At 39.7% G+C, this 20,926-nt stretch overlaps 1 protein-coding gene across 5 annotated transcripts in view; it reads left to right on the top strand.

The window, feature by feature from the left end:
* Positions 1–20,926, top strand: part of Mre11 (MRE11 homolog, double strand break repair nuclease) — an 83,826-nt gene that overhangs the window by 17,917 nt on the left and 44,983 nt on the right. For all 5 annotated transcript variants that reach the window (XM_048345639.1, XM_048345642.1, XM_048345641.1 and 2 more), the window contains exons 5-10: positions 1,349–1,436; positions 2,825–2,966; positions 6,620–6,734; positions 12,168–12,353; positions 14,367–14,538; positions 15,446–15,526. In XM_048345639.1, the coding sequence (XP_048201596.1) occupies positions 1,349–1,436; positions 2,825–2,966; positions 6,620–6,734; positions 12,168–12,353; positions 14,367–14,538; positions 15,446–15,526 (784 nt within the window). The remainder of the gene's footprint in view (positions 1–1,348; positions 1,437–2,824; positions 2,967–6,619; positions 6,735–12,167; positions 12,354–14,366; positions 14,539–15,445; positions 15,527–20,926) is intronic.

Below are 20,926 nucleotides of genomic sequence, written 5' to 3'. Positions count from 1 at the left end.
GTTCCCAGCTCGCTATTCAGTTGGAGTGAGTTGGGGTGCCTCCCTACTGTGGCGGCGCCATCTTCCTTCTCCTCTGACAGAGTGTGCTAGTTGTTGGGCTCTGGCTGTACCTTTAAGGGGCAGTCCCGAGAGGCCTGCCTCTTCTCCTGCCCTGGGGCTGCGTGGCTGTTATCCACTCCTACCTTTGTGGGGGGTGTGTGGGGGGGGGGTCCGGAACTGGAAAAGCTGTTTTGTAATTCTTAAGCACCATTATTGAATTTTCTTTATAGTAATTTGTAAGGTATTTAAAAAATATAATTGAAATGAATTGTTGCCTTTAATTTTTTTTCAAAGGTACACTGCAAAAAACAAATAAGAAAAGGTAAAAATACTTTGGCAAGCAGGGCCCTGGTGCTTCTCACCTGTAAGCCTAGCTACTCAGGAGGCTGAGATCTGAGGATCACAGTCCAAAGACAGCCTGGGCAGGAAAGTTCATGAAACTCTTTATCTTCAAATAACCATCACCAGAAATGGGGGTGCCACTGAAGTGGGGTACAGTGCTAGCCATTAGCAAAAAAAAAAAAAAAAAAAAAATTCAGGGACAGCATCCAAGCCCTGAGTTTAAGCCCTAGGATTCTCTTTCTCTCTGTGTCTCTCTCTCTCACCATCCCCACACAAAAAAAGAAAAAAATAAGAAAAAAAAATGAAGGAAAGACAGACATTGGCAAATAGCTTGGCAGTTTTTTCAAAAGTGTTAAGACTGTTTAGCACACATTTACAATGTAATTTAGCAATTCCCTTCCATATTTATCTAAGGGAAATGAAATATAGCTACTCAGAAAGACTTGCATGGTTTATTTATCTATTTTATTCATAGTACCCATGCTCTGGAAACACAGGAAAGTCTAACAGGTATGTAAATAAATAGATTGTAATATGTTCATATAATGGCATATTATTCAATAATGAAAACAATGCCTAATTGATTCTTAATGCAATATGGAAGAATAGGAAAACCATGGAGAATGATTCAAGAAGGCAGACCCTAAAGCAAAACATACCATATTACATCTATTTTAAACTCTCAAAAGGACACACTCAATGTATATATAATGAGAAAATGAAACTTATTGGTTATCTCAAGCCAGGCTTCACGATGACTGATTGTAAAGTGGTATGATGAAAGTTTTAGGATAGTGGAAATATGTTTAATTGATTATGATAGTTATTAAGGCATATACACTATTAAAACTTACTTATATATCCTAAAAGTATAAAGTTGTAATCTAGGTGTCATGTGCTATTTATTGCACTAATGTTAGGAAATGTTATGTACTTCTTAGAAACTTTTATTTTTATTTTTTTTAAGGTTTCCATGGGTGAACTACCAAGATGGCAATCTCAACATTTCAATTCCAGTGTTTAGCATTCATGGGAATCATGATGATCCCACAGGGGTAATTATTTCTTTTTTATAGTTTGTAGAAGTTTTAGAAGTGATCAATTTTTCTGTTGAAAACATTCTTCTATTTTATCCTAGTTTAAACTTGATTTGAGTTTATCCACAGTGCCACTTCTGGCCATTTTCTGTATATGTGGTGCTGGGGAATTGAACCCAAGGCTTCATGTATATAAGGCAAGCACTCTTGCCATTAGGCCATATTCCCAGCCCCTTTTGTCTTTTTTCCCCCAGGGCTTTACCCCTGATGTCACTGATACCCTGGGTATTGTATATACATTTAGGGAAGGGAAGGGGAACTTTAAAATGGAGAGACAAAGGATAAAAGACGAACCAATACAACAGCAATACTTACAAAACTATATGCTGTAAACCAACTGTATATAACTAACTCATGGGGGGGGGGCGGAAGTTAGAAAGAGGGAAGGAGAGAGAAAAATATGGAGGAGGTAACAAGTTGGATAAGAAATGTACTCACTGCCTTATGAAACCACATATACAGAAAATGGCCAGAAGTGGTGCTGTGGCTCAAGTGGCAGAGTGCTAGCCTTGAGCAAAAAGATGCCAGGGACAGTGCTCAGGCCCTGAGTCCAAGCCCCAGGACTGGCCACAAAAAAAAAAAAGACAAAAGAAAATGGTGTCATTTCACATGTTACATTGAAAATAACAATGACAATGATAAACCACTTTTTTCTGTAACTTTAGTTCAGTTCACCTAGCATCATCTTTTTAAAAAAAATTTATTTGTTAATTGAACACAAATATTTTGACAAGGTGTTGTGCAAAAAGGGTACAGTTACATAGTAGGGCAGTGTGTACATTTCTTGTGATATCTTACGCCCTGTTTTCCTTTACCTTCTCTAGGTCAGGTAGACATATATACCATATACAATGTATCAAGAACATATACAGTAGCCACTTGGCCAAGCCCAATAGCATCATCTTATGTGTTCATATGTACTGGCTATTGAGCTATTGTGATCTTCTGTGAGGATTATCCTAGATGTCTACTAATTATTCCCAGTGAAGGAAACTATAGAGTTTATGTTTCTTTGGGTCTGGCTTAGTTCATTTAGTATGATTTTTTTTCCAAGTCCTTCCAAAAACAGGTTGAACATCCCTAATTCAAAAACTTGATATCCAAAGTGCTCTAAAACCCGAAAGTTGCTGCTTAGACAGTTTTGGATTTGGGATCATTTTTATAGTTTGGATTTTCAGTTTAAGATGCTTAGTTTGTAAGTCCTGTCCAAATACTCAAGGACTCTAAACTCAGAAATATTCTCATTTTGGATGTAAGAAATAAGTATCCTGTAGCACGTATTGTTTTCATAAGTAATGTGATAGTTCTGCAGGTCACTTTTATATGTACAATATTATTTTGCATAGGCAGATGCACTCTGTGCTTTGGATATTTTAAGTTGTGCTGGATTTGTAAACCACTTTGGACGTTCAATGTCTGTGGAGAAGATAGACATTAACCCAGTTTTACTTCAGAAAGGAAACACAAAAATTGCTCTATATGGTTTAGGTAAGATGGCTTTATTTTACTATTATGTCTATAGATAATTGTTTAAACAATTAGGAGATTGAAATTTAAAGTTAACTTTGTAGCTCTGTGAAAAAAGTGGAACAAATCTGATCATTCCTTATTAGTGACTAAAAATTGGTACATGTTGTTAAAAATGTTTTAAAGTATTTGTAAGGATCAATAGCTGTTAATTCTTGTTTTTAACTGAAATTTTGGTAAAAAATTTGTTTATTATTGGTTGTTTTGCCCTTTTTTCCTTTTTCAACTTGAATTATAGGATAATTTGCACAACTAAATTGTGGTCTTAGAAGTCTTTTTTTTTTTTTTTTTGGCCAGTCCTGGGCCTTGGACTCAGGGCCTGAGCACTGTCCCTGGCTTCTTCCCGCTCAAGGCTAGCACTCTGCCACTTGAGCCACAGCGCCGCTTCTGGCCGTTTTCTGTATATGTGGTGCTGGGGAATCGAACCTAGGGCCTCGTGTATCCGAGGCAGGCACTCTTGCCACTAGGCTATATCCCCAGCCCTTAGAAGTCTTTAAAGGTGTGGAGCATCACTAACATGTTAACTACTAGTCTCATGTAAATATTGACCATTTGAAATATGGCTAGTCTCAAATTGTTGCTTGCTAACTATAAACACAACATTTAAGACATTGAGGAAAATACGAAATCTATTACTAACAAATTGGATAAGTTAAAAATAACTTTTCCATTGTAGTTTTAATATGACTACAAGGAAATTTTAAATTAGTATTTCATGTGTAGTGTCATGTGTTATATAGCTATTGAACAGTACTAGTCTAGGGCTTTATCATCTCTATTATCAAAAATTTGCTTATTTGCTTTATTAACGTCGCTGTCTTCAATTTACTTAGTGGTCAGTAAGTAAAATAAAAGGCCACACTTATTATTTTGTATATTTTATATATCAAGTGCTTTTTAAGTATATTTCAAGTATTTTTTTCTTCCTGGTTTGGCTTTGAACCACAGTCCTCAGATCTCAGCGTGAGCTGCTGGTACTCAGCTGTCTCAGTTATTTTTTTTTATTTTTATTTTTTTGGCCAGTCCTGGGCCTTGAACTCAGGGCCTGAGCACTGTCCCTGGCTTCCTTTTGCTCAAGGCTAGCACTCTGCCACTTGAGCCACTTCTGGCCATTTTCTGTATATGTGGTGCTGGGGAATTGAACCCAGGGCCTCATGTATACGAGGCAAGCTCTCTTGCCACTAGGCCATATCCCCAGCCCCTATCTCAGTTATTTTTAAGGCAAGGAAAAAAATTAACTTTTATTATATTATTCATGTTATATTATAATCTGTATCTGATTCTTCTTTCTTTTTTTTTTTTTTTTTTTTTTTTGCCAGTCCTGGGGCTTGGGCTCAGGGCCTGAGCACTGTCCCTAGCTTCTTTTTGCTCAAGGTTGGCAGCTCTACCACTTGATCCACAGTGCCATTTCCGGCCTTTTCTGTTTATGTGGTACTGAGGAATCGAACCTAGGACTTCATGCATGCTAGGCAAGCACTCTACTACTGCTAAGCCATATTCCCAGCCCCTGTATCTGATTTTTCAAATGATAAAGCAGAAAGTGAGATATTCTGACATTGATAAGTGATGACTCACACCTGTAATTTTAACTACTTGGGAGGCTGAAAGCCAGATGATCATGGTTTGAGGCCAGCCTAGGCAAAAATGTTTATGAGAAAGTTGTTTACGAGACTCTTAAAAATAACCAGGAAAGACAAAAGCATGAAGAACAATGCTTGGGAATTCTGGTAGTGAAGTTCAAAAACACCAGTATCTCCCATCCCCCCAAAAAACCAAAAAGCAGTTTTAATAGTTTTAATCACTGCATATCAGAAATAAGATATCCTGAAAAATGGTCTCTTTTTCTACATTCAAATTAATCACACCTCAGTTGCCTTACTAGCTGAGCTAAGCTATAACTCAGCACTATCTGAGTTAAAACTAAATCAAATCTCTTCATTTACCATTTTCTCCCAATGGCTCATTTCATCCTGCTCTACCTTCCTCAGTTGGATTTTGTATCTATCCCACACCTCTTCTAATCAGCATCTTCCTTAGCATGCTAGTTTCTTTTCTAGACATGTTCTCTACCTTCTTACTTTCTGTACATCTCTGCTAGACTTCTAAGGGTCCTGTTCTGAACAGAAGAGGGCAATTGATCTTTTTGCTGTCCACTACTTTTCTGCCTCCAGACACACCACTCCTTTGTAGTCCAGGCCAACAGGTTAAACTGCCATCCCTCTTTTTCCTCAAACTTTTTTTTTTGGTTGTTTGTTTTTCAAGTTTTGTCAGTGTTCTTGGGCTCTGACAGCTAAGTAGGTTAACTTTTTTTTTTTTTTTTCGTCTTTTCTTTTTTGGTACTGGTGATCGAATCCAGGATGTTGCACTTGCTAGGCAAGCACTTTGCCACCGAGCTACATCCCAGCCCAATAGGTTAACTTTCTCTTGTACTTAGCTTTACATGCCTTGACAATTGTCTCCAATTAGATGTTCTACATCCTGCATCAGCTGTTTATTTCATTGACCACATTCAAAAGAATTCTCCTTAAGAGGCCACTGTTTTAGTACCATATTATTATCTTTTTATTGAGACCTCTGTAAGTAGCAACCCTGTGTACTTCTCTTTTTCCTCTTTATATTATTCACAATTTATTATTTGGTTTACTTGTTTATCTCCTCTTCCAGGCCAAGACAAGTCTATGGAATACAAGAAGCGTAAAATTATTTGAAAAGACAGTATTTTTTAAAACACCACATACATATTTAAAAACATTGTATATATATCAGTATTATGCTTTTAAAATACTTTATCTCATCCCTTACATCTGTTTTCCATGTGTTATGTATCGTAAATAAAAAAGTATATATACCTATACTGTTTAATGCAGTGCAACATTATTACATTTTTAATAAAAATATAAACACAGGACACAATTGTTTATGTTTTCTTGATTTAGAAGGTACATATGCCTGAAGGAAAAGATATTCTTTGGATGTAGCTAATGGCTTCTGCACAAGAACTTGGGCACACATTTATAAATAATATTCTTTTTAAACAATTCCAGGATTCAGACATACCTTTTTTGGGAGTTGGAGGGAGGGTGCTGGTTCTGGGGCTTGAACTCAAGGCCTGGGCTCTGTCCCTGAACCTCTCTGTGTTCAAGCCTAGAGCTCTACCACTTGAGCCACAGTCCCACTTCTGGCCTTTTCTGTTTATGTGGTACCTAGGAATGGAAACCAGGATTTCATGCATGCTAGGCAAGCACTCTACCACCAACCCACATTCTCAGCCCTCAGACATATCTTTTTTTTTTTTTTGGCCAGTCCTGGGCCTTGGACTCAGGGCCTGAGCACTGTCCCTGGCTACTTTTTGCTCAAGGCTAGCACTCTGCCACTTGAGCCACAGTGCCACTTCTGGCCATTTTCTTTATATGTGGTGCTGGGGAATTGAACCTAGGGCCTCATGTATACGAGGCAAGCACTCTTGCCACTAGGCCATATCCCCAGCCCTCAGACATATCTTAAAACAGTAAAATTCAATAATACTTTTGAGAAATGTGATTTGGGAACAAAATTGTTGATTTTTAAAACCAAACTAAGAAAAGAATGTAAAACTACTACAATGTGCATTTCAGGATCCATTCCAGATGAAAGGCTCTATCGAATGTTTGTCAACAAAAAAGTGACAATGCTGAGACCAAAAGAAGATGAGAATTCTTGGTTTAACTTATTTGTGATTCATCAGAACAGGTAAAAATATTGAGCTTCCCAAGTCTGTTTTTAAGTTCACTTGCTTTAGTAAAATGACCTGTTTCTTTAAGATTGTCAGTGCAGAGTTAGACAAAACTAAGATTTACTTTGTGTAACTTAATTCTGAAACCATTTCTAGAGTAAATACCTATAAGATTATTTGCAGTGAATTGAAGCAGCATAAGAATAACAATGAAGCCGGGCATGGGTGGCTCACACCATTAATCCTAGCTACTCAAGAGGCTGAGACCTAAGAATCCATGGTGAAAAGCCAGCCCAGGCAGGAAGTGGTAGAGAGCTGATTTTGAGCAAGAAAGCTCAGGGTCAGCGCCCAGGTCTGAGTTCAAGCCCCAGGACTGATATAAAAACAAATGAATAAAATAACAATGAATATTCCTAAATTCAGTAAAAGTAGAACCTTAACAGTACATTGTCCCTCCCATGATCTTCTATGCTTCCCCATATCCTAAGGGAAGCATTATTCTCATTTTTGAATTATTACTTTGCTTTTCTTTTATTACTTATGTGCATATACAACCTTATATATAACCTTCACATATATGTATAATATCTATATGTATATAATTTTATGTGTAATCAATTTATATGTGTACTCATGTATAATTATATGTCTATATGTATAACACACACATAAATAAAACATGTTCAATAGTACATTAACAAGAGTCATCCATTTTGATGCCTAGCATCAAAGGGCCGTTCATTTTTTTATTATTTAAATTGATTTATTTATTGTCAAAGGGATATATAGAGGGGTCTGCTGAGCCAGCCAGCAGCGAAAAGGGAATCCTGACTGAGAGTGGCGAGGATTAAAGAAAAGGAAAAATACAAGACAAGAGAAAAAAGACAAGAGGCGAAGATGGGGTACGGGAGGTTTGCAGCCTCAGATTATAACTCAAGACTGCAGCCATGTTTATTCTTAAATTCCAGCTTATATGCAGTATGAAAACCAGAAAATATCATAGGCTTAAAATTCCAGAACACAAAAAGGCTTTGAGTTAGCAATACCCAACATAGCTAAGACAGGATGAGTTTGGTTAACATAAGAATGGACTCATGGCAGACATAGTAAAGCATTTCCGATTTTCCATTAAGCCATGTCCTTGCACATCCTTGAAAACACAGCAAGAGGTCAGGAAGAATTTAGCTGCAAGTATGGCTCCCGACAGAGGGGCTGCAATTTCATATGTAAGGCAGTGAGTACATTTCTTATCAGACTTGTTACTTTCTCCCTCATTTTTCTACCACCTTCCCCCCTCCCCAATTCCCTTCCCCCTCCCCCCTCTCCTCCGGTTGTATGGTTGGTTTATAGCATATAGTTTTGTGTAAGTATTGCTTTTGCATTGGTTCGCCTTTTACCCTTTGTTTCTCCATTTTGATGTTCCCCTTCCCTTCCCTACTTCCAGTAAACATATACAATACCTAGGGTACCAAAATCAGTTAGGGCAGTTCATTTTTACTACATGTAAATGTAATTATTTTTTTCTCAAAGACCACTCTACTTTTTTTTTTTTGGCCAGTCCTGGGCCTTGGACTCAGGGCCTGAGCACTGTCCCTGGCTTCTTCCCGCTCAAGGCTAGCACTCTGCCACTTGAGCCACAGCGCAGCTTCTGGCCGTTTTCTGTATATGTGGTGCTGGGGAATCGAACCTAGGGCCTCGTGTATCTGAGGCAGGCACTCTTGCCACTAGGCTATATCCCCAGCCCACCACTCTACTTCTTGAACTACATCTCCAGACTTTTTTTTTCTGGTTCCCTTTTTTTGGTCGTGGGGCTTGAACTCTTGGCCGGAGCACTGTCCCTGAGTTCTTCAGCTCAAGGTTAGCACTCTACCACTTGAGCCACAGCACCACTTTTGGTTTTCTGGTGGTTAATTGGAGAAGAGGCTCATGGACTTTCCTGCCCAGACTGGCTTTGACCTGCCATCCTCAGATCCCAGCCTCCTGAGTAGCTAGGATTACAGGCATGAGCCACCAGCATCCAGCTTGCTGGCTGTTTTCAAGGTAAGATCTACTGAACTTTTCTGATTGGGCTGCCCAAAAATGTAATTTTTCTGCTCTCAGCCTCCGAAGTGCTAGAATTTTCTCTTTTTTTTTGGTGCCAGTTTTGGTGCTTCCGAAAGGGTCAAGAAGCGCATCCGTGGAATGGAGGACACCAAGAGACGTTCTCATGCAAAAGCAAAGGGTTTATTGTAGGACCAGCATGCTGGGGCTCACAGAACTTGCAGGAACTGAGAGCCCCGAGTAAAGAAAACTCAGGGTTTATATACAGTGGAACAAGTTTAAACCTGGGTCAGGGCCGTTATACAACGCGGGAAGCAGATGTCCAGTCAAGGTATATTCTGCGTTTTTTTAGGAACTGAGGTGATAATTACATTTCTCGATACATTCCGGGTGGGGTCCAGTGGTTACAGCCCTTTCTCAATTTTCAGCCTGCAGCTGTTCCTAGCGTTTAGCACATTCTCTGGGTGGGGGTTAGGGAGGGTTTCAGCTGGAGCTAATCTTTACTGCACAAAGTTTCGGTGGAGTCACCAACTCTACACTTGCTTAGGGAAAGAATTTTCTTTTCCCTTACACTTTCAGGGCCTGGGTGCTGTCCCTGATCTTGAGTCACAGCTTTCCTCTTGGCTTATTGTCAGTTAATTGGAGATATGAGTTCATAGATTTTGCTGTGCCTGGGTTGGCTTCCACCATGATCCTTAGATCTCGGACTCCTGAGTAGCTAGGATTATAGGAGTGAGCCACTGGCACTTGGCTTGTTTTAAGCATTGCTTATACACATCTGGTACATACATGCAAGTGTCTTTCCAAAATATGTAAATACAGTTAGAGCAACATTCTTTTGCTAGTAGTTGTAAGAAATGTAATCTATTGGTAAGATTTCATTGTTGTCTTTTCTCTTTCCTTATTTGTGATTTTTTTTTTCTATCAGGAGCCTGAATTATATTCTTAATAATGTATCTACCTTTAAAAAATTAATGTATTTACTTTTTTATCTTGGTATACACAAAGTAATTTCATTACTATTAACCCATACTCCTATGAGAAACAAATTTGCCAACTATGGTAAAGAGTTTGTGTATATATTTAGTGAATAACATCAGGGTTTTTTTGGTTTTTTTTTGCCAGTCCTGGGCCTTGGACTCGGCCTGAGCACTGTCCCTGGCTTCTTTTTGCTTAAGGCTAGCACTCTGTCACTTGAGCCACAGCACCACTTCCGGCTGTTTTCTATATATGTGGTGCTGGGGAATCGAACCCAGGGCTTCATGTATATGAGGCAAGCACTCTTGCCACTAGGCCATATTCCCAGCCCCTGAAAACATCAGTTTGTAAAGTTATTTAATTTCTTTCCCCCCACCCCCACTCTTCTTTTTGGATATGTGATTTCTTTTTTTAAGATACAATCAGATTTATTTGTCACCATTTACATTCTTACATGTTTCTGTTGTTACTCTTCTTTACGAATTATGAAAAGTCAAAGGTTTCTCATTGTGTGGCAATTCTTTGTTTTGGTGCTTGAATTTAGGACGTGGGCACACTGTTCCTAGTTTTTTCGTTCAAACTGACCAACTACTACTTGAGCCATAGCTCCACTTTTAGCTTTTTGTGGTTTAAGTGGATATGAGAATCTCTTAGATTTTTCTGCTCTTGAACCTGGATCCTCAGATCTCAGCCTCCTGAGTAGCAAAGGTTATAGTTATGAGCCACTGGCGTCTGACTAGGTGGCAATTCTTGAGTTTCTACATTTTATTTCATGTTTTTCTATGTTAATATTTTTTTTTTCCCTCTTGCTGTGAAAGGAGAGTCTGAAACTATGAAGACCTTGCATACAAAATCTTTCAGTAAGGACATTTTGATCCACTTTTAGTTCTCACAGTAGTCTCTCAGCATGACATAATGACATGTTTATTTGAAAATTGGCTGTTCATTTTTTAGTAATATTATAATCTTATACTTTAAATGTTTGTTTCTTACATGAAGCAATCCAAATTATAAGAGATTTCAGCTTTCCTGCCTTTCCTTCATTTTTCTGTTAGTCCTTTTAATTCCTTCCTGTTTGCAAATCTCTTATATTTTATTTAATACTGAAAAATCTTATCTCATGTTAAGTCAACATTTTTACTCTTATATGTGTGGGGCAAGGGGGAATATGCACGTCACCCGATACTAGGGCTTAAGTTCAGGGCCTTGAGCTCTTGCTTCCCTTGAACTCTGGTTCATGGATAGAGGTGAGCCACATCTGCAATCCAACATTTCCCTGATTAACTGGATAAGACTCTCAAATCTCAAAGACTTGCGTGGTTCAGATCTGAGGAGCTAGGATTACAGCCATGAGCTACTGGTGCCTGGCTTAGTGTGGTTTTTTTTTTCTTTTTTTACAGGTTCTGTAGCTTGAACTCAGGGCTTGGGTTCTGTACTTTTTAACTTTTTTGCTTAAGGCTGGTGCTCTGCCACTTGCACCACAGCTTACTTTTATTTTTATAATTGTTTTTAAAGCAAACCAGACAAAAACATCATTAGGCACAATCATTTTAGGGTGTGTGTGTGTGTGTGTGTGTGTGTGTGTGTGTGTGTGTGTGTGTGTGTGTGTGTATGTGTGTATGGTTTGAACTCAGAGCCTGGTTCCTGTCCCTTAGGTTTTTTGCTATCATTTGTGGCTTTTTAGTGGTTAATTAGAGGCAACAGTTTCATGGACTTTTCTGCTTGGGCTGGTTTCAAACCACGATCCTCAGATCTCAGCCTCCTAAGTATCTGGGATTATAAGCATGAGCCACTGATGCCTGGTTGAAATTATTTTTATACCACAGTGCTTACATGTAACTCATTTTGATTTTCTGTCTTTTGTGGTATATAATCAGGTAAGTGTTTTTACTATTGACAGAGCTCTTTTTTAACTTGACCAAATGGGGGTGTTCTTTCTCTGCAGAAGCCTTTATGATCTTCCTTAAAATGTAAAATCTGCTGCTTTTTTTTTTTTTTTTTTTTTTTTTTTTTGCCAGTCCTGGGCCTTGGACCCAGGGCCTGAGCACTGTCCCTGGCTTCTTTTTGCTCAAGGCTAGCACTCTGCCACTTGAGCCATGGTGCCACTTCTGGCTGTTTTCTATATATGTGGCACTGGGGAATCGAACCCAAGGTTTCATGTATGTGAGGCAAGCACTCTTGCCACTAGGCCATATCCCCAGCCCAAATCTGCTGCTTTGTTATTTATGTCTCCTGTTTAGTTGTATCTTGCATGTCTGCAAATTCCTGAAGATCAAGAATTAGAACCAAACACTTGGGCAGTTTCTGGCACCAAGATGGATTACATTAACAATGGATGAAGAAGGAAAGATTTATATAGATTTACTTAATATGAGATTTTTCTGCATTTCGAGGAATTTATGTCATTTCTTTTTTTATAAATCTTGATGTAGGAGTAAACATGGAAGTACTAACTTCATTCCAGAACAGTTTTTGGATGACTTCATTGATCTCATCATCTGGGGCCATGAACACGAGTGCAAAATAGCTCCAACCAAAAACGAGCAACAGCTGTTTTACATATCACAGCCTGGAAGCTCGGTGGTTACTTCTCTTTCTCCAGGAGAAGCTGTAAAGAAGTAAGTTCTTTTTTTTTTTTTTTTTTAAGTGGGGGTAGTCCTGGGACTTGAACTCAGTGCATGGGCTCTGTCCCTGACTGAGCCTTTCTGTGCTCAAGGCTAGTGAGCCACAGTCCAGCTTCTGGCCTTTTCTGTTTATGTGGTACTGAGGAATCAAACCCAGGGCTTCATGCATGCTAGGCAAGCACTCTACCACTAAGCCACATACTCAGCTCCAAGAAGTATTTAAGAATAACCTGCTGATCATCCCCTAGGTTCAAGATATGGACAATATACAATAGTTTTATTAAGTCACTTGTAAAGCTCCATCATTTGTTTAATTTCCATCCTTTTCTAGGTTTGGTTGTTTGTGTGTGTGTGTGTGTGTGTGTGTGTGTGTGTGTGTGTGTGTGTGTGCTGGCTGTCTTTTATAACACAGCTAGAATTGGAGGTCATGTTATGCAAATTAAGCTGGTTCAGTTGGTTATAAGTCCTATGTGAATGCTAGACTTAAAAGATAATTATATAGGTAATCACATAGAGGATCACATATACTTACATACGCACAAGTTTGTAACTTTAAAACTTGAAGAACTTAGAAAGGGGGAAGGAAAAGAGAATGTTAGAGGTGAATAATACTGAAATACAGTATACTCATGAATAAAGATTAAAAAAATACAAAGTTCTCAAATAGAGAGCATGGGGATGGAAAAAGAGTAAGATGAGTGGTCAGTCTGGTTAAAAACTGCATATGCACCTATGAAATACCATGGTGGAACCCCTTTGAACAATCAGCACAGAGCATAGGAACTAAACTTTATCCCACAGACAACCTGGTATTTGCCTCTTAAATGTGAGCTGAGTGGCTTCTTGGCAGCATAAGTGTTGGCACCAGGTTCTGTAGCAAAGGACAGCTCTTGAAATGCAGGGAATAAAGTGACTGATTCTTTATGAGTGTCTAATCAACAATTCCTTATTTTCTGCAGGGGAAAACTTAGTCTTTGCCTGTGGTGAGTTGCCACTTATGCCCTGGTCTTGCTCTGCTATCAGAGCCTGACTTGCTCTTTATCATGATCTGACACATTAACTTCTGGGCTCCCAAGAGGGCCCAAGACCTTCCTGCCTCTGGGCCTTGAGTGTGTCCTTCACCTTTTGCAATTAGGCAAGTTTCTATTCACCATTAAAGGCTCCTGTACTGCAATAAAAACATGTGCCTTCCCAAGATATATTTGTTTCCAGGTACCTAGGACCTATGAATATCGTATTAGGTGGCAAAAGAGAGGACTGAGGTAAAGATTTTTTTTTTTTTTTTTTGCCAGTCCTGGGCCTTGGACTCAGGGCCTGAGCACTGTCCCTGGCTTCTTCCCGCTCAAGGCTAGCACTCTGCCACTTGAGCCACAGCGCCGCTTCTGGCCGTTTTCTGTATATGTGGTGCTGGGGAATCGAACCTAGGGCCTCGTGTATCCGAGGCTGGCACTCTTGCCGCTAGGCTATATCCCCAGCCCTGAGGTAAAGATTTTAATAGGAGTTGCATGGCTGCTTGTGTTGGATTATCTAGATGGGTCCTAAACACAACAGTTAACTCTTACAAGAAGGATCTCAAGGGACTATGACAGTCACACAGAGAAAGAGGAGACAGAGTTCATTAATGTGGCCACAACTAAGGTGCCATCAGATACTGGAAAAGATTAATAGATCCCCTCTAGAGCTTGCAGAAAAAGCAGAGTCTTGCTGACATCCTAATTTTGGACTTCTGTTAGGTAAGGAAGCAGGATGTCTGCCTTTTTTCCCCCTGTGATAATGACAATTAGGATTAAACTGTCAAAAACGTACTTTTTCTCTTTTTTTCCCCTTTATTGTCAAAGTGAAGTACAGAGGGATTACAGTTTCATATGTAAGGCAGTGAGTACATTTCTTGAAAAACATGTATTTATAAGACTATGATTGTAGAAACAAAGTGATAAGTAGTTTTAACCTGTGCATTTTCATAAGGAAATTTACACTGGGACTAAGCTCATACTGTCTCCATTTCAGACATGTTGGTTTGCTGCGTATTAAAGGGAGGAAAATGAATATGCAAAAGATTCCTCTTCACACAGTGCGGCAATTTTTTATGGAGGATATTGTTCTTGCTAATCATCCTGACATTTTTAGCCCAGATAATCCTAAAGTAACTCAAGCCATACAAAGCTTCTGTTTGGAGAAGGTAATTGTTTTAAAATTAATGAGATCTACTTTGATATTCAGTACAGTGGACAGAAGCCTTTATGTTCATGTTTTCATAAAGCTAGTAAGACCCTGTGGTAGTAAATAAGTTTGTGTGAAATATATTTTCTTTTCTTTTATGTCATTGAAATAGAGGAAGGTGAAACATGGAGAAACTTTAATTACACTCTTTAGTTTCTCTCTGCTTTTTTTATCCTAATGTGATAATTAGTTGATTTTATTGATGAAAGTATTATTGGCAGATGGATTAGTTCATTTTACTTATGAAAGCATTAATGGCACATGGGACCATATTTTGGAACTTACCCTCTGTAATAATCTTCACTAGGCACCAGTTTCATGTAAGGTACCCTAAGCAAAATGTTTTGCATCCTGTGCTTCAGCATCAACCCCATATTTCCCTTCATGCACTCATTTCCACCCCTAAGCCTCTGTAGAAATTCTGGAGCCCATACTATACTGAGGTGATACATTAAAGACATGAACTTTTTCGTCTCTTTGCTAGTCCTGAGGCTTGAACTCAGGGCCTGGGCACTGTCCCTGAGCTTCTTTTGCTCAAGGCTAGCACTCTTACCACGTGAGCCACAGTGCCAATTCCAGCCTTTTCTGTTCTTGTGGAACTGAAGATTTGACCCCAGGGCTTCATGCATGGTAGTTAAGCACTCTACCACTAAAGCCACATTCCCAGACTGTCAAGAGCTTTTATGTTAAGGACTGGTATTAGTGGAAGGATTACAAAACACTATATTTTGAAAGATGTTATAAATCACTTGGGAAATAAAGATGACCATATAGTGAAAATTTCTATAGTATGAATATAAGCACTATTTAGACAACTTAAAATTGCATTTAATACTGTGGTTTTTTATCTTTATTTTTATTCTAAGATTGAAGAAATGCTTGAAAGTGCTGAACGGGAACGGTTAGGAATTTCTCAACAGCCAGAAAAGCCTCTTATACGACTGCGAGTAAGTTCTGAACTTATTGTAGCAATATACAGTTTACATGGATTGTTTTGAAAAGTAGTAAGGCAAATATTTAAAATCACAACAATCAGCATTGGAAACAAAGGAATAAAGCTGTAAGGATTTGATTTAATACCAGTTTAACTCTTACAAGTTTGATGTACTTGCATTTTGTCACTTTAAAAAGTTTATTCTGTTTAATACGTTGATATTATCTTTTGTTCTTGCTCTCTTTTACCTTGGTCTTCTTGTAGTTTCTTTTCTTTGCTTTTTTTTTGCCAGTCCTGGGCCTTGGACTCAGGGCCTGAGCACTGTCCCTGTCTTCTTTTTGCTCAAGGCTAGCACGCTGCCACTTGAGCCACAGCGCCACTTCTGGCCATTTTCTATATATGTGGTGCTGGGGCTTCATGTATATGAGGCAAGCACTCTTGCCACTAGGCCATATTCCCAGCCCTTCTTGTAGTTTCTTAAACATAGCAGGTACATTCTTATTTCTTCAAGTCTACTCAAATGCCATTTGTCTGTGGCCTTTTTATGATTGCAACCCCATTCTTTCTCCCTGACACTACTGATGTCACTTATTCTTTCCCTTTTTAAAATTTAAGTAACAAGTATTCCCAATTATATAATTTTTAATTTTAGATATGTAGCCTGTACTCTTCATCTAACATGCTAATCCTCTGACTGTTCTAATTAGGGATGTGATTGAAAATGCTTTTCAGTGTAAATTAATTGATTTTTTTTTCATTTTACTGAATTACAATTTGTAACTCTTGAGATATCTTTTCTTCTTCCTGTCTCTTAGCAGTCTTAGGGCATATGGCTTGAACATAGTCCAATAGAGTACTGACTCCTATGTTTTAGACTTCCTTGTTGATATGTATATTCAGAGTCCCCTAAAAAGCTTGACACTCAGGGAGTGTGAATCTTTAAACCAGTGACATTGACATAATCCAAGAAAATTAAAAATATAAAATCTCAGGCCCCGGCACTGGTCCCTTTCAACAGTAGTAGACTCCATTGCTTTTTACAGAATATCCAAAAGATTATATGCACATTAGACCTTAAGAATTTCTGGGGTATAGGGAGTCAAAGTATAGAAAACAGTTGAAGGCCAAGACTGGATGATTTTGGTAATGGCACTAGTTAATATGACCTAGAGCAATTCAGTCTCTTTTGTATTTTTCTTTATAAATTTCTGAGATCCAAGTAAATTAAATGGTGTCTGGAACAGTAAGTGATTTGGTCCTTTTGCTTTCTCCTACTATCATTGTTGTTTTTGAGCCATTATTGTTACTTACTATCCTATAACTGCAACTTCCTACCTGAACTCTGCCTCAGTTAACCCCTCATCCCACTACCAGTCTCCTCCACACTAATGCCAAATTAGTATGTATATAACAGACTTTGCATGTCTTTCCTGATGAAAACAATTTAATGATTACATCGCACTAAGAAGAACAAGTGAAAACTTTACTGTAGCATAGAGGTGTTTACATGATCTGGTTGAAACCAACCTCTTAGACTTCTTCCTCCTTAGCATATCCTGATTAGTAATATTAGAGTTATTTTACCTGGCCTTCACCCATGCTAGTCCTACAGTGTGAACATACTTCTTTCTTGCTTTCTCTCTCTTTCAGCCACCACTTAAACTTCCCCCTTAAGAGTTACTGCTGCTTGTGTTCTTTTTCTGCTTGTACATCTTCTTATAGCAATGTTCACACTCTGCCTGTAATTATTTACATTTGTTTTTTCTGGTCAGTTCCTGAATTAATTTTGTTGTTACTGTTCTGGTCTTGAGGCTTGACTTTGGTGCCCGGGCACTGTTCTTGAGTTTTTTGCTCAAGGCTAAGCACTTATCACTTGAGACACATGATCCCCCCGGCCCCCAGAAGCTTATGAATTATTTATTTATTTAATTTATTTACTTTGTTTTTTGGTAGTCCTGGGGCTTGAACTCGGGGCCTGAGTACTGTCCCTGGCTCCGTTTTGCTCAAGGCTAGTAGTATCTACCACTTTAGCCACAGTGCTACTTCTTGCTTTTTCTGTTTATGTGGTGCTGAGGAATTGAACTCAGGGCTTCATGCATGCTAGGCAAGCACTCTACCACTAAGCCACCTTCCCAGCCCAGCTTATGAATTTTTAACAACAGACTTGTGAGAGTTTTTTGGGTTTTGCTCCTTTGTATTTTGTACTGGTGTCAGAATTGGAACCCAGGGCCAGCCTTTTTGCTCATTGCTAGTGCTCTACAAATCTCCAGTCTGCATTTTGCTGATTAATTGGAAGTAGTCTCCAAGACTTTTCTGCTCAGGCTGGCTTTGAGCCATAATATTTGGATCTCAGTCTCCTAGATTACAGATGTGCACTATCAGTGCCTAGCTGAAGATTGTGTTTTATTTATGGTTGCATCCCTATCCATTTAGCAGAGTACCTTGAACAGTGAGGACACCCAATACAATTGGTTTTCTGAACAAACTTTGTTACTCTTAAGATCAGGAAATTATAAATAAAGTTAGGTTGGAGTAAAATGGTTAAAATCTAGGTAGAAGTAGCTGAATTGTAGACCACATAAGACCTCAGGTTCAGTCCCCAGTAATTCCCCCTCCCCCAGAGATCTGGTAGTTGAAGCAATTTTTTTTAAATGACATGGTGGTCTTTAATAACATGACAGTTTTTTGATATGGCAGATTATATGGGTAATACAATGATAGTTACTTCAAGGGAACCACATGATCCTCTTCAGGGAAACAAATACTGCAGTTTTTCATGCATGTCTGATATTATTAGTGTTGGGGTTCTGGACACCCCCTTTCTCCCCCCACGGGGAGAATGGTAACCACAAACTCTATGAAAGAGCACCCAGCCTGGCCCTCCGCCAGCGGAAGGCCAAAGGCGTGCTCACATGGGCAAACGCTAAGTAGAGGACGGGTTGCTGAAGCTTCCCCTCCCCCCAGTCCTCCCACATGTTACCGAGGGCGGAGGCGAAAAGGAAGGCATCAGGGACACGCTGCGGTGGTGGAATGCGTCTCAAAGACTTTAATATGGAAGGGCACTTATATAGAAGTAATGGCGGGAAAGAAAGGGGGCTGGCCAAAGGGTCAGTCATAGGCTAGGGGTCACGTTCATCAAGTGACATCACGAAACTTCCCTTTGTGGGCGGGACAATCCCATCATGGTGGCACACACGTGTTCACCTCCCAAGGGGTAGAGGTCAGAAGGTGGGAGGGACTTCTATTGTCCCAAGGCTGGTGGAAGGGCAGTCTTTCCCAGGCCATAATAATCCCCAACATCTCCCCCTTTTTGTTTTTTTCAATAAGCAGGGGATGCTGTAAACACATGGCATGTGTGGGCATAAGGCAAATGCTGACATAAGATCTGTGGGGCCCCTTCCACAAAACTGGGGTGAGGGGTAGGTAAGGGTCCATCCATCTGGCTATGTCCAGAAGTCAGAATCCTCAGCTGGTTTCTGCCAAGTGCAGGAAGGTGCAGACAGCAGCCCTCTTTTGTTGGTGAGGTAGAAGCTGAAACTCTGGCATTCCCGGCAGTTCACAGTAGCTGATAACTCAAACATAAGTGATTAGTGAAACATTCTTTTATATAAACATTGAAGCCAAGGTGTTAAACCTTTGCATTTACTTTTTTAAACATTTCTATCATAAAACATTGGGGTTGAGTGTCAATACCCTCAGCTCCTATTTTCTTTCCAACGGGACTCCCCAAGTCTAGCAGCAGGGGGAGAGGAAAGGAAGAAGCATGGTGCAAAATTCCTTTGGTTTCTTTGTGTGACGCTGTAGGCAGTATTGCCACAGCAAAACATTGAGCCATGAGATGCTCAAGAAGGAATCTAGAAAGCAAACAAGGAAAGGAAGCTTGGTTGCTTCCTACCGTAGGCAGTCCTACTTTCCATGAGCCATGAGATGCTCAAGAAGGAATCTAGAAAGCAGACAAGGAAAGGAAGCTTGGTTGCCTCCTACCGTAGGCAGTCCTACTTTCCATATTTTCATGGGAGAGCAGAAGTCCAACATGGTCCTCCTTTTCCTGGAGAGAACAAGAAAACATTTCTCCAGAGTGGGTGCTCTGGGTTTAATTTTCCAATCTGGAAAAACACATATACTGTACTCCATCCCACACTGATTCGGGATGATTTAAAATTTCTGGATAATTAACATAAGCATAACTAATCCTTAATTAATCCTAGGGAATCCTTAATTAATCCTGGAGAATACCTCCCCCCTTTTTTTTTTTAAAATTATGACACCGGCGGCCACCAGGCAGGGAGTATGGATGGAGGTCTCGTCTTCTGTAGCTACTTCCTGCTGTCAAGGGGGCGACGTAAATCAAGGGCCCCTGGTCAGCCTGGCAGTCCGGTGTAGCTGGCAAAAAGTCCCCATCATTACCATGAGTATGGTCACTAGGGCCAGAGAGCGCTATGGTTTTCTCCAGCCCCCCCTGAGTCTTTGGGCATACCCAGAAGTTTCCAAGGCTGGTGCCTCCAGGGTTCAGGCCTGTGTTAGGGTGACGACTGTGAACGGCAAATTCCCCATTGGTGATCTCAGCAAGAGATGTTATTCTGTCAAAAGACACTTTTGAAAAGGTCAGGCAAAGTATCGACAAGTTCTCAGAGCTGGTTGGCATGAATGGCATAGAACACACCCTGGGCATAAACCCAATTGTAAAGTGAACGAGTAAGGAGAAACGACTGAAAGAAGTGGTTAATGATAGAAAACTGGTTTGGCATAGCCAGTCAGAGGCAAAATAAATAAATATATATATACACCTATATACAACTGGCAAAAAAGAAGAAAATGGACAGGAATTATCTCTCTCGATTTCCCGGCTCTGATCCATTTTGAAAGGGTGAAACAAGGCAGCTCCCTTTAGGATAATATGGCACCATTCTCCTCTCACTCCACTCCACCTTTCCGTCTCCTGGACTGGCTAAGTCCCAGGAATTTTAACGTTTGTGGCTGGAATTGCATTTTCCCATCCGCGTTTGAACTCGGGGCCTGAGCACTGTCCATGAGCACTTTTTCTCAAGGCTAGTGCTCTACCACTTGAGTCACGGTGCTGCTTCAGCCTTTTGCTCGCTCTCTGTGGTTGAGCTCTCAATCTGGCTCTTTGCTGTTAACTGGGAGGTGGGATTTTGGAGAGATTTTTTCCTTTTGCCCAGGCTGGCTTTGAACTATCCAGGGAGTCATAGTCCTACAAGCCCTTTTTATTCCCAATTGAGCAACAAGGAAAAAACACAACAGAGATAATCCATTTGTAACCCGTTGAGAACTGACCAAAAACTGCTTGTGAAGGTTTGGCTATAACACTTAGAGAACATGAGATTTACATGCCATCAACTTGAATCACGCCGTTGAATCCCACTGGCAAGTGAAAGAGAACACAGATAAATGA

The sequence above is a fragment of the Perognathus longimembris genome, chromosome 4 (genome assembly GCF_023159225.1).
Source record: "Perognathus longimembris pacificus isolate PPM17 chromosome 4, ASM2315922v1, whole genome shotgun sequence".
Lineage (NCBI taxonomy): Eukaryota > Metazoa > Chordata > Mammalia > Rodentia > Heteromyidae > Perognathus > Perognathus longimembris.
Note: the sequence above shows the minus strand (reverse complement) of the source record. Positions and strands in the feature narration are given on the sequence as shown.